Source organism: Zonotrichia leucophrys, chromosome 1, assembly GCF_028769735.1.
Source record: "Zonotrichia leucophrys gambelii isolate GWCS_2022_RI chromosome 1, RI_Zleu_2.0, whole genome shotgun sequence".
Classification (NCBI taxonomy): domain Eukaryota; kingdom Metazoa; phylum Chordata; class Aves; order Passeriformes; family Passerellidae; genus Zonotrichia; species Zonotrichia leucophrys.
Genome location: NC_088169.1, coordinates 70,765,736 through 70,790,905, shown reverse-complemented (window position 1 = coordinate 70,790,905; position 25,170 = coordinate 70,765,736). Strand labels below are relative to the sequence as shown.

General features: G+C 39.7%; 1 protein-coding gene across 3 annotated transcripts in view; it reads right to left on the bottom strand.

The window, feature by feature from the left end:
• ATP8A2 (ATPase phospholipid transporting 8A2) overlaps positions 1-25,170 on the bottom strand; it is a 308,865-nt gene that overhangs the window by 219,690 nt on the left and 64,005 nt on the right. For all 3 annotated transcript variants that reach the window (XM_064717090.1, XM_064717096.1, XM_064717105.1), the window contains 11 exons: positions 23,547-23,674; positions 22,278-22,355; positions 19,889-19,977; positions 19,137-19,181; positions 17,801-17,876; positions 11,286-11,391; positions 9,889-9,971; positions 8,252-8,301; positions 6,077-6,146; positions 4,316-4,400; positions 2,996-3,135 (listed from right to left, as the gene is read on the bottom strand). In XM_064717090.1, coding sequence (XP_064573160.1) covers positions 2,996-3,135; positions 4,316-4,400; positions 6,077-6,146; positions 8,252-8,301; positions 9,889-9,971; positions 11,286-11,391; positions 17,801-17,876; positions 19,137-19,181; positions 19,889-19,977; positions 22,278-22,355; positions 23,547-23,674 — 950 coding nt within the window. The remainder of the gene's footprint in view (positions 1-2,995; positions 3,136-4,315; positions 4,401-6,076; positions 6,147-8,251; positions 8,302-9,888; positions 9,972-11,285; positions 11,392-17,800; positions 17,877-19,136; positions 19,182-19,888; positions 19,978-22,277; positions 22,356-23,546; positions 23,675-25,170) is intronic.

Below are 25,170 nucleotides of genomic sequence, written 5' to 3'. Positions count from 1 at the left end.
TTGATTGAAGTTATAAAAACCAAAGTTAGCCTATACATGAACATGCATACTAGACCATTCACTGATCACCATAGCAACATGATGAGTAGTCAGTTTATATATTTAAACTCACAAAACAAAAATTTGGCATCACATCATTTAAACTAATTTCCGCCTACAAAATGTATATATAGACTGGATACAATCACTCAAAGCAAAAATTATTGCGACTATTTATGGATCTAATCATTACATTTGTGTAATACAAGTGGTATGAACATTAATCAATCCAAGTATCTCTAATCAACATACAGATGTCTGCCAGAAATACATATCTCATACAGTGCATTTAATACTACAGAGTTATCTGTATTCCCAGGCAATTCTAAAACAATTGCTTGAGGAGATTTGGCTACATTACAGTAAAAAAAAAAAAAAGAACAGGCAAAAAATACCTAAAAAATAAACCTTGTCAAAAGGTACAGCCTACTCAGATTTTACCTCTAAAATTATTTTAATTATTCTTTACATACCCAAAGATGCTCAACTTAAAACAAATTGATAATAAATTTAGGTATACCATATCATTTTAGAAATTGCACAGAAAAACGTAGCATTCTCTATTCTTTGTAGGGACTAAAATTATTCAACAGAAGTGAAGACAAAGGAACAGGAGTACAAGTTGCTGTTGCTCAGCCTGGGAATGATGAGGCTTCAGCATGATCTTACCATAAAGACCTTTCTACATAAAAAGTGGACTTATAAGAAAAATTAATAAAGACTGTTTACCAAGGCCAGCAGTGGCAGAATAAGGGGTGATGGTTTTAAACTGACAGAGGGTGTATTTAGTCCAGGCAAAAAGAAGTGACTTGTTTATGATGGGAGTGGTGGACCACTGGAACAGGTTTGCCCACAGAAGTGGTGGACCCATCCCTGGAAGTGGTCCAGGCCAGGCTGGATTGAGATTTGAGTATCATGATCTAGTGAAAGGCATCCCCATCCATGGTTGGGAGGCAGGGGTACAAGGATATGATCTTGAAAGGCCCCTTCCAACCCAAACTTTTCCATGATTCCATGGAGAGGGCATTAAAAGCAGCTCCTACTTGAATGAATCTAAGTGGAATTCCACATAGTGTGTAAGCTGACATTAGTTACCTGCCTTGACAGTGTTTCCTTTTTGCTATGAGAGATTCAGCTGGCAAAGGTGGCAGAAGTGACTCATGCAAATCACTAAGCCTCTCAATGACTCATCAGCTCTCTCAATGCTAGCAACATTTGAGGGTTACAAACATAATTCAAGTGCACAATTGCAGATGGTCTTTTTTCCCCAAAATCACTTGTTAAGAAGTTACATATGACAGCACAGGGATCAGCATGGCTGAGCTACCTGAGCAGGGGAGCTACCACTGCACCTGCTGAAGCCCTCTGAGCCAGCATATGGCTTCAGAAGGAAGTTAGTTCAATTTTGTCCTCACATGTGCACCTCTACTGTGATCCAGCAATCTCAGCACTCAGACTGAAAAAGTAGTTCTCTTGGTTTCATTTGAGCCCTTAGATGAAAAAACACCAGTCTGCAGAAATACATTATATTTTGTGTTAAGCCAAATGCCACTTTATCTCTAAGGCCTGCTTCTTGGCATGACCAGCGAACATTAACAGTAAGGCATACAGTGGATAGCTCCTAATTCCAATTCTACAAGCCACTCATGGGTTCCTCCTTTTTTCTTAAACAAGATCCTAAATTGTAAAAAAAGCAGAAAGTAGATGACCAAAAATGACCTAAAGCTTGAAAACATATTTTGAAGTACAGCAAAAGCCATGTTCATTTTTAACTTCGGTGAAAACAGACGAGTGTGAGAGCAGGGTGAAAGAAGCAGAAAGCTAAAAGGAGCTACCTAAACCTACAGAACCAAGGATAAGATAACCACACTGTTACCTGTTACTGACACACGATAAACACAAAAGACCATTTGAGGCATTACTTGGACAACAAAGACCCAGTCTTCAGCTCTTACTAAAAGATTTCCTGGAGCATTATCTTACCCCCTGAAAGTTAGTTCCTATCCTAGTCCCAACCTCCTTGTGGACACCCTATCCCTGGAAGCATTCAAGGCCAGGTTGGATGGAGCTCTAGAAACCTGGCCTAGTGAAAGGTGTCCCCAGCCACAGAAGGGGGATTGGGAAGTCAATGATTTTTATGGTTCCCTCCAAACCCGGCCATTCTACAGTTCTACAATTTGCCCCAACCAACTCAAAAAAAACAACAGTGCTCCAGAACCTAAGCAGTATTTCAATATTAATTTTAAAATATATTGAAGTTCGAAATATGTTTTAAAGAAACCACTACATAAAATTAAATACCTGGGGCAAGAGGGAAGAGCATGAACCTGTGGAGGTGAGGAAAGCAGCTACCAGCACTTCTGAAAGCAGCAAGACCAACAAGGCTCAGAGAAACACTGGCCCCTAGCGCTGGCATTTTAACATTTCGTTCACTGTAGGATTAGCATTTCAAATGGGTTCTCCAACACCTACTTTCCCCTTCTAAAATTAGGAGTTCTGCAATTTGCATGGAATGCAGGTTTTCATCCTTTTTTTAGTTCACACCCCTATAAGGTTTTGGTGAGCCCTACATTGTGCCTGCAACAGCTTTCAAAAACCTTGAATTTGACTGCTGCATGAAAAGGAAAACATCTCTTCATACCCTAGTACATGGGAACTTTGTGCAACACAACAGTCTACATATATCATCTTCATCAAGATATTACAACAACCTTACGCAAAACAGGAAGATTTTAAAAGTGTGAGAAAAGGGGTTTTAAGTAGAATTTTTTTTATCTGTAAATTTAACTCAGATTTATAGATTAAAAGTGTGGACTGAACATGTTACCATCTACTTACCTTTCCAGTTTCTCATCTATGAAATTAAAAGTTTATTTCATTGTATAAAGCCCAAATGCCACTGGAAAACGCACATGTAAGGTAATCTGCATCTGATCATCAAGAAAGTAAGTTTTACCTTTTCAATGATCTCATAGCACTCCTCCAGCTTCTGAGTTCTGTCTTTCAGAACCGTACTGGATTCATTGTAGACATTCAACCACTCTCTGTAAGATGTCTCTGACAGATCAGCATAAGCAATGCACAACGTCCTCAGACCTGCCAAACAGAAGACAGCCTTTACCCACAGTACAATTACATTGAATATCATCAAATCATTCACATGTAATGAATGCTCAGTTCTAACCCTCATGCTGGAACAACAAAAGCTTCTAACACACATTGTTAAAAATCTCTCTCTACATTTTTTAAGCACCTGAATTTCCACAAATGTAAACCACAAATCTGGTTTATTCTGGCTACTAATGGTGGTGCAGATCAAGAGAGCATTGGACATAAACTTTTTGCTAAGTATGAAAGCAACCTTGCCTTTCATGTACTTTTAAAAACATAATATTAAAAAACAGGCTACATGCTGTGATTGGTGATATTACTTAGTCAAACATCCTCCACAGTTTGTGCTTCCTTTTAGCAAGAAGACTGTGCTCTCCTTCAGTGTACCAATGTAACTCACACAAATAATAGGAGTTACACACGCACAATATAGTGAAGAGTGTCCATGAAGTATGACAACAAATTTATTAGACCATTGGCAAAAATTAACATAGAGAAGTAACAATTCTTTTTTCTGTCACAAACCAATTAAAAAGGAGTGTGTGCCATAAAATACAAAAAGTTCCAGTACTGGGAATTTTTGGGAGTCTGCAAAAACATAGTTTTTAAAAAAAGCTGACTGGCATTTTCAGATTTTGGAAGAAATACACTGGTTCATGGTTTTACTATAACTCAGGTATCCTATGCTATCACAGAAGAAGGAACAAAGCCAGCTTCCCAGTGAGCAGAGGTGTTACACCAATCAAAGGCCTTACAGAACATTTCAGATCATCTTTGATGTCTCAGTCTACCAGGCTTCCCAGCATATTGAGGTTATCGCTCTGCTTCATAAAAAGATGCTGGTATCCAACTTCTACCCTGGTAAAAACACCTCCAACTCCAATGTAATTGAGTTATTCTGGGCAATACAGCTCATGCCCTTTCCCTTCATCATGGACACACAGAACACTGTCTTTTCCTTCCAAATTCCACTTCCCTACTGAAATCACACAGAAGTTGGACAAAAACCTCCTTACAGCTGAAGTCAACCTACAGTTGTTAATTTGCTGATAACACACCTCATCTTTATCTTCACAATCATCTTAGTTGACACCACAGAGTTTAGACAATGCAGAAGATGCTGCAAACAATTTAATGAATTCTCATGGCATGCTGTTTCTCTTACCTTCCGTTGCGAAGTATTCAAGATGGCACAGTGTTTGTTCCATATACTGGGAATCTTTTGAAAGCCTCTCAAAAATTACATTATCCTAGTAAAACCAAATTCATGACAACAGAGTAAGTCTACATATGAAGTTGCCATTTGTGTATTTACAAGCTCAAGAGAAGCAATCTGAACGGACTTGCTAATATCAAAAACAAAATTTACAATATATTTAGGGTTTAGAGACCGATTTGAGGCATCTGGATTGTGCCCAATGGCAGAGATACTGCATCCACTACAAATAGTGGGGAGAGAAGCACACTCTGCCCTCCTCCCTTCTTTCCATAAAGAGGTCCCCATTACTGGGCAGTACAGCACACTTCTCTATAAATTACCAAGCCAATACATGGACTTTCAGACAACATAAATATCTGATCTTATTCAGTGTATATATAACAGTCCTGTGCAGTAGACTTTGCTGCAATCCTTTCCAGAAAAGATTCCTTTTGATGTTTGAAAAAAAGGCAGAAACACTGATCATGTTCTTCCACAACATTCTCTCAGAAACAACCTTCTTCCTGCAGCAGCTTGCTTTATCAGTAAATTAAAGGACAATTGAAAAGGCCCCATTAACAGCTGAAATCAAAATATAGCATCACCTACATATCTAGAGTCTCTGGATTTTATTTGTAACTACCAGAACAAGTTTACAAACACATGTAATACAGAAACGCTACTCAGACATCTGCTCTTAAGCTAAGTAAGCAGACCTACATCTAGAGCTGATTAGAGACAGGCATACAAACCTAATTGTTATGGAAGCAACAAGCAGAGGATGACTACCAGAACGTGGAAGTGTTAATGCAGAATACTCAGTTAACTTACAGTAACATGAGTGGCAGATGCAGCACATTAGTACATCTAGGTCTGCTCATATGGAAAACAGCAAGAATTTGTACCACAAACTCTCCTGTTCTCCATCCCTTTCAGTGCCACGCTCCAAAGAATGGTGTGAACTCAGGCACGGCATGAACAAGCAAATTTCAAGTCTGTGTGGTCCCAACAGGCATAGCACTGTGAACTACCACACAATGGCAGTAGGCTTCATTCACTTCCACCACACCAGAATGAAGCCAGCACATCTCTATCAAATCAGGGGAGGTAAATGGAAGCAACAGAGCAGTGAACACTGACCTATATGTCATGACAAATTCAAGCAAACAGGATCCTCACAGAGGTCAGAAAGAGTTTTTTCCCTGTTGCAAAAAGCCAGCTCCATAGTTTTCCACTGAAATTAGAACCACTCTCTTGCTGTGGACAATGCTAGTTTTGGAGCCTTTGTACTGTGCTAAGTTATTGCTCTTGTCAGTGCAGACAGAAGCACAACATGGTGCAAGTCATGATGACAAATAACAGCAGGTGCAGAGATGCAAGAAAGCCAGATCAAGAGCCAACCACTTGAGAACAAATTTTAGTATTATAAATTCAGACAACAGCATTTACTCCAGCTCCTGAACTTCTGCTGCACAGCTGGGTGAAGCCCTGGCTTTGCAGTAAGGGGACTGCTCCCATGAGTTTCAGGATTTCAACTGGGCAGTAGAAAGCCTAGCAGTCTTCCAGCCAGCAAAAGGAGTCAGAGCAGGAATGACAGCTCTCTTAAATCACTTGGCCCTAAACAGAAAGCCAACAGGTATTATGTATGAGACATGAAATGTCAGCATCAGCCACAGCTGTTGAAACAATAACTGGCAGTGTTCTCCATTAGGCAGCATAATTACTTACAGCCCCTTTGCAGTAGAGACGTAGCTGTCCTGCTGGAGTTCGAACAATCACTGACATTCTCTTCCTGTTGCTATTGAAATAAAAATATTTGCTTTCATTAGTTAAAGTGGTAAAGACTAATTCCTATTCTAGCCAGCGGATTTTCTCAGATGTGTTTTGTGCATCTGAGATTAAATGGGATATAGCAGCAGTAACTTAAGATCCCACAACCCTTGACCACAAGGAGATATATTAAATTGCCTATTTCCAGCTTCAGCTCTATGTCTCCCATTGGCAAGCACTCCAGACTTACACCCATATGCTAGCAAGATTTCGAGAAAGAGCAAGATAGTATTGAAATCATCTTGAAAGAAGGGGATTCACATTTATTCTCATTATTCTGTGGCAGTTTTTCCTTATTTCTCAAGGAAAATTGCTTTGGGGACTCTAGAAATTGAATCATTGAGGCTGATTACATCTTGAGTACAGGCATAACAGAAACTGAAACAACCAACTACTTACAAGACCAGTTAAATAGCTTACTAACTTAAAAGAAAGTAAAAACATAATAGAAAACAATCATGGTATAGATCAGTTCTTGGCATCTACTAATTCTTTATATTGGTCTAATCAAACACACAATTGGAACCAAGTAGAAGGAAGTCAGGCCCCCTGCACAAGGACAGGACAGTCAAGTTTGGCATACGTCTTAAAAAAATGCAGACAGTAGAATAGTGTACAACAACATCTAACAAAGGAAGGCAGGCAAGGATAATTTTTCTAAAGAAATTCTGATGGTTTATTTATGAATCTCTCCTTCAAAAGAGGCACTGAAAAAACCCCACAACTTCCAAGAGGCAAATGCAAACAAATCAACTCTCATCAAGGGAGCCCTAAGAATGTGTGATTTCATACAAATCTTTTCCTCAGCAAAAGGACCAACCTGGAAGCATCCTCCTTACTCATTAAGTTTTTGCAATGTATACAAAGAGTGTAGAGCCATCTCCCTTTTCCTCTTGAGGTTGCTTTGAGAAATGCAGTCACTTTTCAGAGCTCAAGAACCATGTGTACTCAAGTAAGCTCTTGGCACGTATCATCAGACAAAACAAATCCTTTCTGAGCCTTTCTGAAGGGGGGTTTGAAGGACAGCAGTTACCTGTGCTCAGAATTTCTGCAACATCCTAATGACACTGGGAAACTTTTGTGTGCTTTTCAAAAACTAATTACACAACTCCCTCAGTGGTTAGGAGGGAATGTGCTACACAGAGGAGAACTGAGACAGGTTTTTTTCTGCTGCATGCAAGCGGCAGCTACAATCCTGTCTAAAGACACCATGGTGCTGGTTAACTTGGCACAAACCCTCAGAGTCTTCCAGGGCCTTTTCAGATACTTCCCACAAGTAGCTTATATAGCTACATTCTGACTGGAAAGAGGGAAGTACTCAGGAATAATCTTCAGAGTAAGTCAGGACACAAGAAAAGCCCCCTATCCACACCATCCCTACCATTATTTTACATAGTCCTTTAGAGCACAACCAGCCAACTCAAAGACAGCAGAGAACAGGAGTTCAAGGTTTTAATTCACAGCAAGAGAAAAAAACAGCAGCAACAGAAAAAATATTATACTGACTAGCACCATCCAAACTGACATAACTTTATCAACTGACAAAGAGAAAGCACCTTGCTACTTCCAGTCACTTGGGGGACTCAACAAAGCTTCTTGCTACCCAAGCAATGCCCATCCTAATGAGTCTGACAAATTAGCAGTGCTCGCAATGTTTATATTTTCACAGCTGGCATGGTTCTTAAGAAGAGGCACTTCCAGGTGCAGTTGCCATCTACTCAAAAAGTAATTTGCAGAAGCACCATAAAAGTGCCATCTCAAAGTGTGTTCTTGAAGTAGACAAGGGACAAATCAGGACTTCTATGAGTCACAGCAAGATGCTTCCAGGCCAGCAACTTCTCAATAAATGAACAGAGCTGCAGTGGCAGGAAAAAGTTTAATGATGCAGTGCCAACAGCCTCCAGTTCATAACTCATTCATAGTACATCAGAAATAAGATGAAGAGGGTGGAAAAAAAATTAAGGAAGTTCTGCTTTTCTACTGTATCAGCTGTAACATTTTATTATAAAAAATGCTATTTAGAATAAGAGTTTTCTTATTACCTTGAATTTCACATATTAGAGGAAAACTTACCTGGAAAACTCCAGCACATTAAGAATTTCAAAGGTTTTCTCTTTCCCCAGCTACAAAAGAAAAAGTGTACTATTCTAAGTACAATCTACAATATATTCTTACCCGTGCAAACACCCAAGCTGAGCTCAGGTGCCTCTGTCACACATCCCAGTGTAAATAAATGTGGCAATGGCTCCCTCCACTGGTTAAAGGTTGCAGAGCCCTATTTACTGAACTTAATTGAGCATCCTGTATTGTGGCATCCTTAATTCACTACTGCTAGACCATTACAAGGCATTAATTTCCTTTTTGGTTAGGCATGCTCTGGAAGCTAAGCTGCATATTTAGTTCTCAACAGCCATCCATTAAGATACATATTACAGGCTGTATTATTTTAACTTTTCCAAGTTAAAATCAGCATGCCCTCCAGGTTTAGTATTACAATAACTTTTGACTGACCTCCATTAGTATTTCTTTAATTTTAATTCACAAAAATATGAGTTAGATTTTTCGCAGCCAAAAAAAGATTAGCTGAGGAGAAATTGCTGTTATCACCAGCAACTCTCTGCTGGGGCTGAGCAGGAGCAACCTGAAGCAGGAGAAATATTTTAAAACATGGGTCATCCCTATTGTATAGTGCACAGATGGAGCAGTAGGAGTTAGAGCCATAGAACTCTGGTGGCATTTGTAGCATGCAGTTAAATAAAGTGCAGCAGTAAAATCTAATTGCAGTATAGACTTGTCCAAGGCACATATCAACTCAGCAACATCCCCAAGATGAAAAAGCAGCTCCAAACCAATTTCTACATGCTGCCACTAATGCAGGCAATCAGGAGAGACAGGAACCTCTGAGAATGACAGCTTTTATTGCTGACTATAGATTAACAATGCCCTCAGCTTGGCATTATGAGTATACAACTAGGCCAGACAGGCCTGGCTGCTCCTGCAGAAGAGAGAAGCATTTAGGTGGCTCTAGATGACACTATTCATCCTTCAGCTAAGGAGCAGTTTGAGAATTTGTAAAAAGTTTGTGACAAGTCCTAGAAGCTATGTTTCAAGTGCTTAGCTTGGCAGTGTACCAAGAAATTTGAAAGGGAACATACCTGAGGGGAAGGACAAAAAAGATCCATTATTCTTAATAAGCACCCTACTAGCTGCATCTGTGTAAATCTGGAGCCACTTTAGCTTAGACTGCAACTTGAGTCTGAATTTGTGGCCCCATGAGTCTGAGGCTGCCTGTGCTAACTTCAGACCCCCGTGCACACAGCTACATCCTCTATTGCAGATCTTACTCAGAAGAAAAAAATGAAACATTTAGAAGAACAGCATTAAACACAACAGTCAGAAAATCTCCCAGATACATTAATTTCCTTCTAATGTGAGCGTTCCCATCTGTGCTTCCTGGACAAAGGAAATATTTTTCAGGCACAGCTGCTGTCATTTCCCATGTAAGGTTGCAACGTCTTATCACCCATGCCACATAGAGGGGCAATGGACTTTGCATTTTCAAATAGATTAAGACAATTTTTCTGTGTACATAAGCCCTTTGCATGTAGGATCCTAAAGGCCCTCAAAAAGGGCTTTCACAGGGACCAGAGAGGACACCTGTATGCTCTGCAAGAGCTTAGCAGCCTGTGCCCTGCACATCCATCACTTACCGCATCGATGATAACAGAGTGGGGAGTCCGTCCTGTGAAGACATAACCGAGTTTTTTTGCTCCTTTCACTAACGCTCCTTCATCTGCCAAAACAAAACAAGCTTGAACTTAACCTGGTATATTAAAGAGGCCTCCAAAACCCATATTTCAATATGGCAGACGGCCAAAACAGAATCCCTTTTCCTTATGTACTCTCATCCATAGGGATGTTAAGAGTAGTTCTGCACAGCCCTGCACAAAAAAATTCAACACTTTAGTCCTACAAAGGCCATACAATATCAACTACACAAACCTAGTACTTAATCTGTGTAAGATATCCTGTAACTACTGAAGCATTGAGCTCTATTCTTGTGGAGGTGTCATACTTTTCCACACAAAAAGGTGAAATAGCTGTTCTGAAAGCAAGATCAAAGCTCTGTTATTTTAATTCCTACAGTATGTGTTTGATCCATTTTCTGCTGGGAAGGCACTAAGTTCAAGTACTATAGAAATACAGCACTGTTTTCCAGAGAGACTCAACTGGGCAGTGTTATTAAGAGCTCAAATAACAGAGCTGCAATCAGAGCCAACACCTGTGCCTCCTGTAGATAATTACAGAGCCTCCTTAAGGAGTAAGCATCATTAAGCACAACCATTATATAGGTGGATTTAGTGCCTAATTCAAGCAATCCTCATGTCTCTACAGCTCCCTTAGTCTCCTCACGGCTCATCATGTTGACCAGAACTTCCTTATATGAGCTCTTTATCCTACTTTTCAGACACCCTATTAAGACATAAAGAAGAAATGAGGTTGCTTCATTAACTACAGCAATTCTAGAAATATCTTCACTAACAGAGAAATTCAAGGGAGAGCAACATACCCCAATCTGGCCCCACCTAGCTCTGTCTGCGCTAACTGAAAGGAATAAAAATATGGGTGAAGGGCAGGCCTGAGTAATGCCAAGACTCTGAAAGTTTTGATTGTATTGTGTCATGTATCAGCACTTGATAGCTTCCTATCTTACTCTAAGCAGATAGTAGATCAAGAAAGACAGTTTGTTGTCAGGCCAAAAAAGTAACTGCTCATGCAGAAACAAATCATTTCTTCCTAAACACTCACATCTTTTACTTTCAGCCCTGCAGAAAGAGTACACGGTCTCATGAGCATGGAAGGACCCTAAGCTCAGCCTATCTCTAAAGAAACATCATGGACTCTGTGGTTTTGTAGAAAGCATTCAAAACCAGTGTGTACTGATTACAGAAGATGCCAGATCTATTGCTAGCACCATGTGGGACATTCTGCTTTCAGAATCAATGACCTTTAAAATGACCTAGAGTTTTATGGACCTTCCTTCCATCTGCTTTCACTCCTTCAACTCATTCCCCCCTCCCTCCCAAAAAAGAAAGCAACAACCAACCTGGAGAGGAGGCCTGGTAGATTATTGTATTTCCTTGTCTCTCGGGAACAACAGTATGACACACGGCCAGCAGCGTGAGGAACTCCTGTATGTGCACGGCTGTGGGCTAGACAAGACACCACGAGAGTGAGGTTTAGCACTGCACACAGACTGAGGAACCTGCTCACTAAACTGAGATGATCTCTTAGGTACCACAGACAAAAAACTCCAAAACATATCCTGTTCTCTATTTATAGCAGTTCTTTTGACCTCAGAACACCAAGACAGCACAGGTCAGGGCCAGCATTGATGCACTAGAGAGCTATTGATAAAGACCTCATTCAAGTTGCAGAGAGCCAAGAAGGCTGAGCATTCCCTCACCCCCCACCCATAAAAGCATTACTTCTTTAGCACCCTAAGCTTTATATAGGGAAAGACAACTATCACAAGATGATGATAATCTAGCATAACAGGAAATATTACTACTGGCAGCTTCCAACAGATTGACAGCAACCACACCAGAACTAAACTTGCTGCAACTGCACCCTTAGTGATGAACATCCAGAGCTAAGAGCGGCTGAACAGCCAGTAGAAGGCAAAGTCACATGTCCTTCCAAAGGAATACAGCACCTAGCCAAGCATAAAATTAACCTATGGTCCCTACACATTCAGCATCAAGAGAACATGCAACATAAAGCACTGTTTCAAAGTGCTTAAACAGACACCAGGTCTGCAACTCAGCAAAGTTAGCACTTAAATCATAGGCCTCTGATCAGCCAACTGTGGCAACTGCAACCTTTAATGATGTGAAATTAAGTCGCTCATCCCATTCTTCCCTCCTTTCCATCCCTGCCTCTGGCACAGGATTTATAGTCTCACAGCAGTCAGGAAGAGCACAGCGGCCATTTGTTCAGTGACTCAGACATGAACTTAGTAGTTCTACCTTTGCAGAATGTCCTACTTGATTTTACAAACTCACAAAGAATTTTTGCATATAAAAAAAATCATCTAGGTTCCACATCTTTCATTAGCACAGCATATGCATTGGCAATATGAAGGTTTAATCAGTAGAAAGTAAACTACTATAAAAGCCACAAAACCATGGCAGCTGGCAAACACTGTGGCAATGTGAGTAAACAAAGTAAGCATATCAGAAAGTAATGTAATAAAAATATTGAAAATTCAAGCCCTATACTCTTAGCCCTATATTCAAAGTACTTCATGTACTTTGCCATGAATATTTTCAAAGTAACTGTTTCACACAGGACCTTTACCTTCGCAGACTGAGACTTCCAAATTGTATGGTCACATGCCACTGAATTAACAAGAGCTGTTGCTTTCAACATGCTGGGTTGCAAAAGCTGTGCTCAGGAAAACAAACATATTTACACACTACTATCTGAAAAAGTCCACAGCAAATTACAGTCAAGAGGTAATTGCTGTTCCATCATTTGCAGTCAAAGTAATGAAAGTTTTATCTCTGTGTCAAAAGGCACAGCCTGCCAGATTCTCATTTCAGCATCTGTTGCTGCAAACCTTTGATGTCTGTCTTACACTTTTATCACCTAGCCCCTTAACAAGTTTTCATAGTATGTGCTCTATCAGCTGGAAACAACCGGTCTTCAGTAGTGACATGGATTTTAATCCTTCCTAAGTATGTATTTATGTTTTCAAGACAACAACAATTTGCTGCTGTCTTGGTATTTGCACAGCCCACAATGTATTACAGGGCAATCTTCCAATTCTGTTTCAACAGATCACCAGAGGCCCAGCTTATCACAACAGCTCCTCCACACAGCTGTCATTTGTTTCCTTTCTGCATTGTTCCAGCACTGACAATATTTGTTGCACAGACATGAATCAGGGTAGAGCATTCAAATACCTGCTTTGGACCTGTGAACAGAAAATCTGTTATAATGGCTTCTGTGGCAACACATCCCTTTCAAGATGGTGAGCTGAATCCCAGCACAGGACACAAGTCCCACAGCTTAACCAATTCTGCTTTATTACTTATTTTCTTCTATCAAGTCTTTGACAGTATTCTTACTGACGGTCTCTGAGAGACATTTCTTGCCTGTTCATGTGTTAAGGTCAGCCTTATTTCTTCCTCCCTCCCTTTTTAGCTCTCTATCTGTAGTTGGAACAAAATTTGCATATTTTAAACTCTTATTCATCAGTCCAAGGTAGTTCTCATTTTAAATGCCTTCTTCCCTCATTTTTCTTCTAGTGTGCCAACAACTCTGGGTGAAAGCCACTGCTTCTTCCCTTTTTGTCCCACTCAAAAATCCATGAAGAAACTAGTCTACAAACATCTGTACAAGAAATACACTCCACTGGATGAATTATTATGTTTGCTGTCCCTACCAGCTGAGAACCACATACACATGGCAGTGGTGTTCTACTTCTGGAAGCAGATTCTGGATTCTCATCTACAAAGCACTATCCTCAGGGAAAGCAAAGCTCAGCTACCTAGTAGGCACAGCACTATCCATTATCAAGCAAACCACCGGGCAGAAAGCAAGTTTTCATCCTTTCATGGTTCCTATATTTAGAAGAACAAAACACTGAGACAAGCCTCAGTCTTCTGGGGAACTGCCCTGTGCAGAGCTTCCTATCTGAACATGTTACACATGCACTTATCTTGACTCTTCACTCTGAAGACACTATTTTTCTCAACTGTTAACAGTCTCAAAATCACAAGGAATTTGCATGTGAAGTTAAAGATACCTTTCATTTTTCCTTTAGGTGTAGCAGTATCAGATTAGTGCCCTCATTCACAGTACTTCCAGGTGAGCAAGACTGACAGTTTTTTGAGCAAATGGTGTAGAAATGGCCAGTTGGATACTAAAGCACAGTCTAACAACCTGAACTTACTACTTTGCATCTAAGTGGCACATTCTGCCAAGGAAAACTGAAAATGCTTATGCATTTAATTACCACTGAGCATTACATGGTAATTCTCAACATCTTAAAAATATATGAACTTCCTACCATTTAGTTCACTGAAGTATCTGGAGAACAGTGTGAGGATCCAGCCATGCTGAGCACCCCCAGAACAGTGAAGTGGCAGGACTGGAGGAGACCAAGATACTTCAGGCACAGACTGAGAGAAGACATTAACCAGCTTTTGAATAATCAAGAGAATGAAATTCAAGTGTATCTTGCCCAAAACCAATGAGATATGACCTATAATTAAAGACACTGCCTTGTACTTGAACAAAAGTACTGAAGTCCCACGCACAATAAGAACAAAAGCAGATTAGAGAAAAATATATCTCACCAAGCTCTAACAATTTAATTGTGAGCTATAAAATGATGTGTTTGGACAGTTTTCCAGCAATCTGAACTAAAGCCTCCCATAGGCTTTCATCACCTGAATATGTTTTTTCCCCCTACTGTATTTCAAATCTCAGTTTTTCATCCCAGTTAGCCGTGATATGTTTTTCTGGTTCTGCTTTCCTATGGAATTAAGAATCAGCTGATGATAGCTGTCATTTTGACAAAGCTTGATGGGATAATAGCCGCAGTTCCCACACTTCACAAGAATAAATAGACGTGTTGGTGAGGTCTAAACAAACACTTTCAGTGTGGTAAAGGCTCAGTGTGAGCACAACAGCTGTCTGCTCTGCCTGGCCAGCTGCTGAAGTACTCATCACATGTACTCACTGAGCCAATTCACGCATCTGCAGCTACACCATGTTTGCTGCTTCTTGGCCAAGAGATAAATTGGGGGCCACAGAAAAAAGTTCATATGCAAATTAAAATTCACAGATGAAGTTCAGAGAGAATCCTGGGAGATAAAGGAGTCTAGGATGAGAACCAAGTCTGATAGTTCCTTCTTAACCTCCTTCCCTGCTCTCCTATCACTAGTGTAAAACATAACCCCACATGAAACAGGCTTGCATCTCTGTGCTGAGCTCATTCACAGGACATATGCAACTAGCAAGCACCAAGATGAACACCATCTAGCACATTCCCCAAACATTCCTTCCAGTCTTAGCAAAGACTCTTATTAGACTAAGAGTTGAAGCCATTTTCTCTATAGAAACAAGACAGCATCATACACTTGGTACAGCTGCACAGTTCATCCAAAAGAAGCCAATAAAAAGAAAAAGCACAGGCAGACAGAGCTTGGTACTTTCTCCCACATCTTGGCATAGCAGCCAAGAGAAACCTCCACAGGTTTTCAAGACAAGTTATTTTTCCCTGGAACAATTCCTACACGGCAATAATTCTTGAACTGCTCAAAAGTGGACTTGGCTATCAGTCAGCCCTTACACACCAGAGGCCCAGAAGAGCTATGAAATTTAGAGGTGATGCAGGATGCTAGAAATCTTCCTAGCAGATGGAAGACAGTCTCATGAGTCCAAGTGCATAATTTTTTATTTTCAACCTGGAAAGAAAATTACTTGGCACTGTGACAGTTCTAAACTAACACTTGTGACTGAATTGAAAAAAAAAAAAAGATTAAAATCTTCAAGAGGAGAGCAATGAACACTTAATGAGAGCGTGTAAGAGATCACACACCTTCAGCTGCAGAAGGGCAAATATTCAGAGCGAATTGCCCAAGTTCAGCACCATCTAACTTCACTAGGTAGGTTATGCTAGAACACTTCAGTTTTTCACCACAGTTCACTAAACGAGTAGAAATTGACAGACACCTGCAAATAGCATCTGCAGCTATCTATCAGCTGTAAAAATGAAGATTATACAGATTTTCAAATAGAAAGAAGCAGTTTATGCACCTCAGTAGCTGACCTAATGCAAAAAAAGCCAGAAAGACCCTTCTCTCTACCACTATCCTGGAATTCAGCCCCTCCTCTCACCCATAGCCTGAAAAATACACCCAAACATGCTCAGCAAACTGTAATAAGTAGTCCTTGCATTCTCATGTCTTATACTAAACCACCACTTGCCAGAGGGTGGCACCCATTCCTCCAGTACAGTCAGGCTCTGAAAAGTATCTTTGGCCAGTCATTTCCCCACTCATTGTCTGAGGGCTGAGTTCACACAATGTGCTCAGTCCAACAGCCAGCTGCACAATGACATCAATATTTGTCTGTTTAAGTAACCAGCAAAAAGGAAACTGGAAAAGGGTTCAGCATAGAAGATGGCTGAGCTGTCTAGACTAAATGACACTTAGAGAATCTACCAAAATCCCTTATTTTGTCTGCTACAACAGTGTATATTTGTTTTATCCCCCAAAGAAGAAACCACCCAGAGAAGATCAAATAATTAGGTAGCCCTAAAATAAGAGGCCATCTCAAAGCTAGGTAAGAAATTCCATCTAGCAGCTCATTTGAGATACATCTCTTCTGCTGAGTCTATTGAAATACACCCAAGCATTTTTCTCTAGGCATACCTAAAGCAACAGCAGCCAGAAAGAGCTCAAAGACATTTTACCTGCAGTCTACACCTAAACTAGAATGAATACCTGGAGTCAGCAAGTGCCATAAGCCATAACTGTAGCCATAAACTAACAGGACACAAAGGAACAGGACATGCACAAATCTTGGCGGCAAGTCATGTCCAGTGGGAAATCTTTCCATAGTACATGAGTACAAATCCACATAGGAAACCAGGGCACTGTCCTGAGTGGGTCACCTTGCTAGAGGTTAGAGCACAGGAGCCACCTTTAGGGTCCATCACCCTGCAGAATACATAGTGCCACACCAAGTAATTACTCCCTTATAGCACTCATACCATGCTGCAGTTCTTAAGTACTGCACAGCAGAACAGAAAGCAAAGCCTTCCTGCACACAAACTGTATATTGCAAGTACATTTTAGATGCTCATACTAAACTAAACCAGCCCAGTTGCAGAAGTTACACTTAGGAGAGCAATCAGCTGACTGAGTTTGTGCTTGCCAATGCTCAGACCCCATACTGTGAGACAGTCTGCAGAGAAGAAGGGTTATGCTTTTTGGCAGGTGAATTAATTGTCTGGTGTCCAGTCAGACACTTCATACCCACATGACTTCCAAATAAACAATGAAGTGACACTGTAAAGAATAGATCCCTTTAGGATTCAACAGCTAGGCTAAGACTACCACTCATTAACACTCATGCCAAACATGAATTTGCAATTAACTCCCATCTCTTACATCCTTTACACAACTAGAATTCCAAACCCTTGCAATACTTAAGGCTTATTCCAGAACCACCTTGAAATGCTACAGATTACAGTTTAAAATGGTATAGATGTTTCAACACTCCAAGTAGTTTCTTTTAAAGAATTCAAATTTCTATCCTAACTTGTTACAAAGCATTACCTTCCATATACAACAGAATATACAAAGCTGCCTTAGAGGTAGCTAGAATCTGCATCAATGCCATTGCTTCTTTAATTCAATTGTAAGACAAGTGGGCAGAAAGGCGTTGGAGGGAGCTATTTTGATTCCAATTTACCCTCTCTGTGCTTGCATGACACGCTCACAGAGCAGACTTAATCACACAAATAGATTTGTTCAGCATTCAATTCCAGACAAGCCCAGAATAGGGCATTTAAGAGGCGTGATATTCAAAGAGCAGACTTACATGATCATTTTCAATGTTTTGCAGCAGTCTTGGGTCATCAAATTCACACGATTCACTGGTGGAAGGAGGTAGCTGGCTGCAGAGCAAAACAAGCATATTCAAACAAGTGGCAACATTGCCAATCCTAGTACTTAATCTAGTTTCTTGGGAAACAAATTTAAAAAGCAAAGTAAGACTCCAGTGTCCTTGAAAGCATTGTGAAAAGATCATATGAGTAATGCAGCAAGTGCTGAAAATTAACACCAGCAAAAAATCCAAAATGGTTATGGCTGACAGCATATTTCAGAAGATTCAAGTGTCAATGCAGTTCCTGGGACAGAGGTAGCAACAGCAGTTTTTAAGCATATTTAAGATAAATGGATTTCAGGGCAGCTTGTTCATAAAATAGATCGACGTTCAATATCCCTAAGTTCCCTCCCCAGTCAGAGCATTCTGCTTCAAGCTGACTCCTGGAGGATTTTAATCTCCAAGTAACTACCTAGGAAAAACTTGCACAGAACTGAATAGAAAAGAAAGGTACAAAGAAAAGACAGCAATGAAGAAAATAGCAATATATTGGAAGAACAGAGGGATCCATAGAAATTGCCTCTCAGCAGAAGAAACATCATTTTATCACCTTCCTAAAACATGATCATAGAAATGAGCTGGACCAGTGGAGAAGCCCAGCGTAGCTCATCCCCCAGTACTTGTCTAATAGCATTCAGTGTTGGCTTGTTTCTTGGGTGGAAATTCTCTTCTTCCCTGTATTTGCCATTCAAATGCATGTTAGCTCTCCCTGGCTCTTCCCTTCCTTCCCAATAATCAAAATGTGTTTCACTGATACCATGTAACACCTCTGGGTCTTCACTAGTTTCTATGGAATGCGACAGACCCGTCACCTCTATTCAATAATGTCCCCAATAAAAACAAGAAGCATTCTCTGGACATGATCAACTATTAAAACATAGCATTTTAATAAAGAAGTCTCTTTTCTTCTCATTCTTTTCAGGCCTGAACTCAGTGATCATAAAGAGCAACATTCAGTCTCAAGCTAGGGGTAAGGTTCCTGCAAAGCAGGTTAATTTTAGCTTTTAACTTGACTGTCTGCAATTATAAGTAAGCACTGCATTAGCATCCCAGCCACTGCCTATTCCTAACCCCCCTCACATATGAAATCTCTATGCAGAAGAGTAGATCCATCACCACCCACCAGCTCTGCATCTCTCCCACTGGAAGACCATTTTACTCAAATGCATTCCTCCCTTGGGCTTCTTCCAGTCCCAAATTGGAAAGCAGTCTTTATATAGATTGTACCCACTCTGCTATACAGAACATAAACATCTTGGAATGTATTTACCTGAAGTCTTCTGATGAACGTTCTCTTTCCAACTCAGGAAAGTGACTGAGGAGTAGAAAAAGGAAAAAAGAACATTTATTCCACTTTAGTAACAAAAAAAAAAATAGGTAGAAGGCGAAGACCAATGAGTCATCCCACAAAAACATATGCTGGAACCATGGGTTCAGCTGTTCATACATTTGAATCAAATTTTCTGCCTTTGAGATATCTAATTTAGCTAACATGAAATTCAAAGGTTAACTTGAGATCTTAAGACTACCCATTTAACATGAAGCAAATACAAAGATGTAGATGACTCAAAGGGATCCTTTTGACAGAACAGAATAAAACCAGTAAGCAGGTATCCATCCCTCTTGTTCAAGGAATATTAAGCTCTATAACTACAACTACACTGCTCTAACAAAATTCTGGTTCTTCTCAAGTCACAGAAATATGACTGATAATTGCTACCCTTGGACTGTAACTTCCTCCCTCTTGAAAGGCCAGAGCTTATTTAGCACTTCTGGTTTTGTTTAAATCATGATCAGGTAAGTTAGGAAGCAAGTTTCTTTCCTTCATGTGAAGTACTCCCCAGGTTTGACTTTCATAATTTGTGCTGCAGGACAGGAAAATGAAAACTACTAATTAAGACAACAAAATATGCTAGAATAAAAACTGAAGAACAGAATGTTCTAATCCTTTTTCAATATAAAATTTTGTACCAGTAATATGCACACATTAAGCTACAGAGTTTTTTTAAAAGTCATACCTACCCATATGTCACTCCAGCAATACTACATTTCTTAAAGTTCATGATATTGCATGTTAGAGTACCTGTTTTATCAGAAAACAGGTATTTAACCTGGAAGGGAAAAAACAAGTCTGATTTTCAACTTGCATAGTAATAAAACTCAAAGCAGAAAACAGGAAGATACTCAGAGTCATATTGCTCAAAGGTCACAATATTGGCCAACGCAGGCTTATTACAGCTTGATTTGTCTACCAGATCTACAGAACAAAAATCAGGCAAATTATTTAATTGCATTAATTCTTTATGCCTAAATGCGGAAAGGCTCAAATAGTAAGTATCAACTACCAAGGCTCTAGTGTGATCATTACAGATGTACTTGGTTGCGCTACTTGGACATTCACCAAATCTTTCAACTGCACTAATCTCAAAGAGTGATTAGAAATTAAAACAAAGACTCCTGGGATTGTTGAAGGCTCACTAGAATTTTACACACTGAAGGCAGTCTGTGTTTCAAAGATCACCAGGAATGTTTGGAGATTTTTTTTCCTTCTACCTATAAGCACAGAATATGCTAGAGTAAGTCCAACTGGTACTATGCAGGCAAACAAAAAATGTTTTATCTCATGTCCACTCATGAGCAGTCCTAAAGTACACAAAACACAGCAACAGTTAGCACTGCCCAAAGTAATAATCCCTTAATGGAAACAGTGATTTTAAGGTAAAACTTGGAGGCAACCCCATCAAAGCAACTTCTTGGAGCATTAGCAGATTCAAAATTCCCACCTTCAAAGGGCCATAACAGACCAAAACTAATTGCAAGTTAATGATACCACAGTTGTACCTCTGCACCAGGTAAGACTTTCAATCAGGAAGGGATGATGATACATGAAAGAGTTAGACAACTCAAAGACAAAAATAATTTTACTATAGTTAGAAGAAGCTTTTCCTCAACAATTGCCATTCAGCTTAAGAGACTGCACTACACTACTTGATCCTTTAGTTGTGCACTGTACTGCTACTGAATACAGCATTGGAAATGGAGCCTTTGCAAGTCAGAAGTCAAAGTGGGTACCTACACTTCTGAGGAATTTTAAGTCATTAATAATTTCACCATAAAACAAAAATATCAAGGGCATCTGTGAACATGTAAAGAATCAAAAAATTCAGTCTAGTTACACAGAATCACTAGTAAGCCATTCCTGAAAATAACATGTGGGCCACCAACATATATTATGCCACACATCCTTTACTTCAGGCAAAAATAACACCATAATTTGGAAGTTGATAACTTCACATCAAAGTGATTTAAACAGAAATCAAATTTCAGCATTCATAAGAAAAATGACCAGATTAAGCAGGAACAATATTGACTACCCCCCTACAGAGCAGGATATTATTATCCTTCAATAAAATACGTATGTTTAAATACATAATGTTACCTCCAATACTAAAATCATGCCTATTATGAAATTCACGTAGTTCAGTTACAAACCTATTGCCATCTTATTGTGAAGCTCCCATACCTTCTCAGTGATTTCTCATGGGCAGCTCCTCACAGCACTGACTCCTCCTTCCTCACAGCACAGCCAACAGACTCCAGCTCTCTCCTCACCCAGCTAACCCACTCTTTTGTAGCACTTGTCTCCTTATTGGACACAGCTGTGGCCTATTAAGGGCAGGCCTGTTCTTAATCTTTGGTGATTAGAACAGCTGCAACTCTTCAAGTGTGAGACTACCTTCTGCACTATCTTCATTTGCTTACATTCTGTCCCTCCACACAGACATATAACCTTGGTGGTCAAGGAAAAAGCTACCATTTCTCAAGTGTATTACAAAATTCCAACAGCAGAGTTATATTATCCAGTAAGCTTGCTCTGGGAAACCCTTCTGGTTTGAAGAAATGTTATTTCCAGAATAAACAAAGCTGCTACAACAACTAGAAGTTAATATGCAGCTATCCTTATCTGAATGGAAAATAGAATTGCTTGAAGGATCACAATATCTAAATTAGGAATACAACTGCTTTTTTTTTCACTTGCATCTCCAGTGAAGTAGTCAGAAACATCAAAAACTACTAAGTCCAGCCCTGTATGTTCTGTTCTGGTATAGACAGCCAAAATCACAGAGTATCTCTCCAAGACCTTTGAGAATAAAGCTTAGAGTGCACATAAGAAATAGTTTCAATTCCCAAAAATAAAACTGCCTATATGACATTTAATCCTGTGATATCTCATTATTTCACTTGTAAGACTCAGACTAGAGAAAATAAAAATGTCCCATTAACTTGAGCCACAGAGCAAGAAAATAAAGCTGATTTGTACATCTTGTACAGTCTTGTACATGTTGCTCTTATACCTTTGCTCTTGAGAGAGTATATCACAATCATGACAATTCAGAAAATGTTATCTTACCTGCCCAAGTTCCTCATTAAGGTTTGAGGTTCTGGCCATTGCAGGTGTATCTGTTTCAGGGTAATACATATCTATGTCCTGAAATGAGAGCAAAATTAAGACTTATGTTATGCAAATTAAACACTAAAGTCTCTGTTCTTCTTTTAGTCAGCTCCAACTTGGCTTGACTGTCTTAATGCTATGAGCAGGCATTCTGAATGCTTGAGACAAACATCATCCCAGGATGAATATGGGTGCCTCCTTTCCAAAGTATACCTCCATCCTACAGGGACATGAGAAAAGACAGATTCAACTATAGGTAGCTAATAAACTAAAGGTGCAACAGAAAAAACCCAAACTCAGTACAGTAGAAAGAAGTTCATGCAGTAGCTCATCATAAAGTGGTCAGTAACAATAATCAGTTGCTCTAGTCACATCTATGAGACAATTTTAGTGGATCCATGAAATAAACTTCTGTTACTACAAAGAAACAGCTGTTACACAAATCTAAGCAACTTCTCAGATATGCATCTCTACTACATTACAAGCAGCTCAAGGAACAGACATATTAAACTTTGCTTACACATGTTTTACAGTAACCTACTACATTACTCAAAGTCCAAGGATGAATGCATACCAACAAAAGGAATCTCTCTTGGTTTTGTCCAGCTTAAGAGCCACCACTAGACTATTTCTGGCCCACAACTTGAGAAAGACATTTTGAAGTCCAGGCTTCCCTGAACAGAGGGATCGCTGTTTGGTTGTGAGGCAACATCAACTTATCTCCTTACGAAAACATTGTGGTCCATTCCAGAGGTGACCTTAAGGCCAGCCTCAAGATGTAAAAACAAACACAAAAAAACCCAAAAAACCAACAAGCAACCCCCCCAAAAAACAACAACAAAAAAACCCCCCACACTGACAACCAAGTCTAGTCTTGCCCTCTGCTGTGTCTCAGAGAAGCTATAAGATACCGAAGAGTTTTCAAAAGATAATTGCTGAACGTGAGTCAGCTGAGAGAGAGACCTCCTTCAACCAAGAGCTAAGGCTACCTTCTCATCCTAAAAGCCTAAAATACAAGTCATGATTTGCACAGGGCACCTTCCTGTAACTAGATCTTTTCATTTCCTGTGAAACACAGAACTGATATAGAATAAAACCTGAGTTTCCCCCTGCCTTTCCCAGAAGTTGCATCAGAAAGTAATTAGAAAATCTCACTAAGATGTTAAGTGGGTTTTTATTTTAAATGTCAACATCCAGAACTGAGATACATTCACTCTTGCTACTTACCCAATTTATAAAAAGAGCCTGAGTAAACTTGACAACTTCCAATGTCACCAGAAGGCTGATTGGAATAAGGTTGTTGTACAAGATTATAAACGTCAGCAGATTGTATCCAAAGTTGACAGACAGCATTTCTGTGGATCAAAAGACACAGGACAATAGCAGACAAGTCTGAGTGGTATAGGGGCTATCATCTTTATGCAGTTCACCTAATCAGATTCAACAAAGCCAAAATAATAAGTTACTGTGTTGATGTCAAGTGTAAGGGCCATTTTAATATTGATTTCAACAGAAGACAGATAAAACACCTACACCATACCAGGTGAAGAAGGACAAGGTTAGTGAGGCTATATGTAAAAGAACAGAACACTTTCTGAACCATTTTTGCTGGAGAGATGGTGAAAAGTACAATATTCCCCCCACTATAACCAAAAATAGACATTTATCTAGTGAGTCAACTGCCCAATTAAGAGCCCCCAATGTCACTAGTAATATAACCATCTTTCAGAGAGTGCCTACTTGCTTCAGTGGAGTTAGGAAACAAAAAATAAACACTGAAATTAGTTCTAAAATCTGACATAATGGTCAGAATTGAGAATTTACCCTTACAAAAGAAATCAACAAGAACAAGTTGACTGTTAAACACTTGTCTAGTATATGAACTAAGGCACCCTGTTTAATCAAAGAAGCTGTTACTAAGGGTGACAACACTGGGAAACTTGCCCAAATAATTCTACCATCACAACTGCTCCTAAAGGGAAGGGGAAACATTTATAGACAGCCAGCAGGAAGGTACAAGTCTCAGCAGAGACACAGGATGAAGGCTCCTGGTCACAGTGCTGCCCACAGCCTCTCTTTACAATCAAAGTCTCCACATTTGTATGCTCTCCACTTCCCTAGAAACTCAGAGAGGCACTTCAGTCAGTACACAGAACATCCAGCACAACAGGGTCAGAGTCCACAACTAAGGGTTTTCAGCATCATAAGTTAATTAGAAGTCAGGGGAGCAAACTAGGAGGAGACAGAATCCAGAGAAAATCACTGAAGCCTAATAAAGATCAGAGTTTGGACAAAGGCACCTCAAAGTGTGAGTACACAATAATTCCATAACTTCAATAAGTTTACAGAAAACAGAAGCATGCTTGGTATTGGAACATTTTCCAATACAATTTTTACAGAGATGAGACATTTAACCAAAATTTAGCATCTACCTGCCAAACCTGAAAAAGGGTCTTTTCTGTGTGTGGCAGTTACAGAAGGCATAGAAATTGCACATTCAAATTACAAAAAGGCATCTATACAGACTATCATGTCATCTTAGTCTAATGCAAGTAGAACCTGTTTTGTACTGCAAGTTCAAGACTTCACTCCATTCATCTTTTCCAGTACTACTTCTGTCATTGGAAGGCACAAATCTAAACTACTCATTAAAAAACAAGGGGAGAGCAGGCAAGAAGTTCTGAAAAGTGCTGACACTGCTACAAGAAGACATTACTACTAACAAAACCCAGAGTCAAAATATGGGGCATTTCCATGCTATTCCTATGGGGTTTTTTTCATTACTACCGTAACTACAATTCTTAAACTGCAGAACATACACTTGCCATCTGTTTTGCATCATCAGCAAACA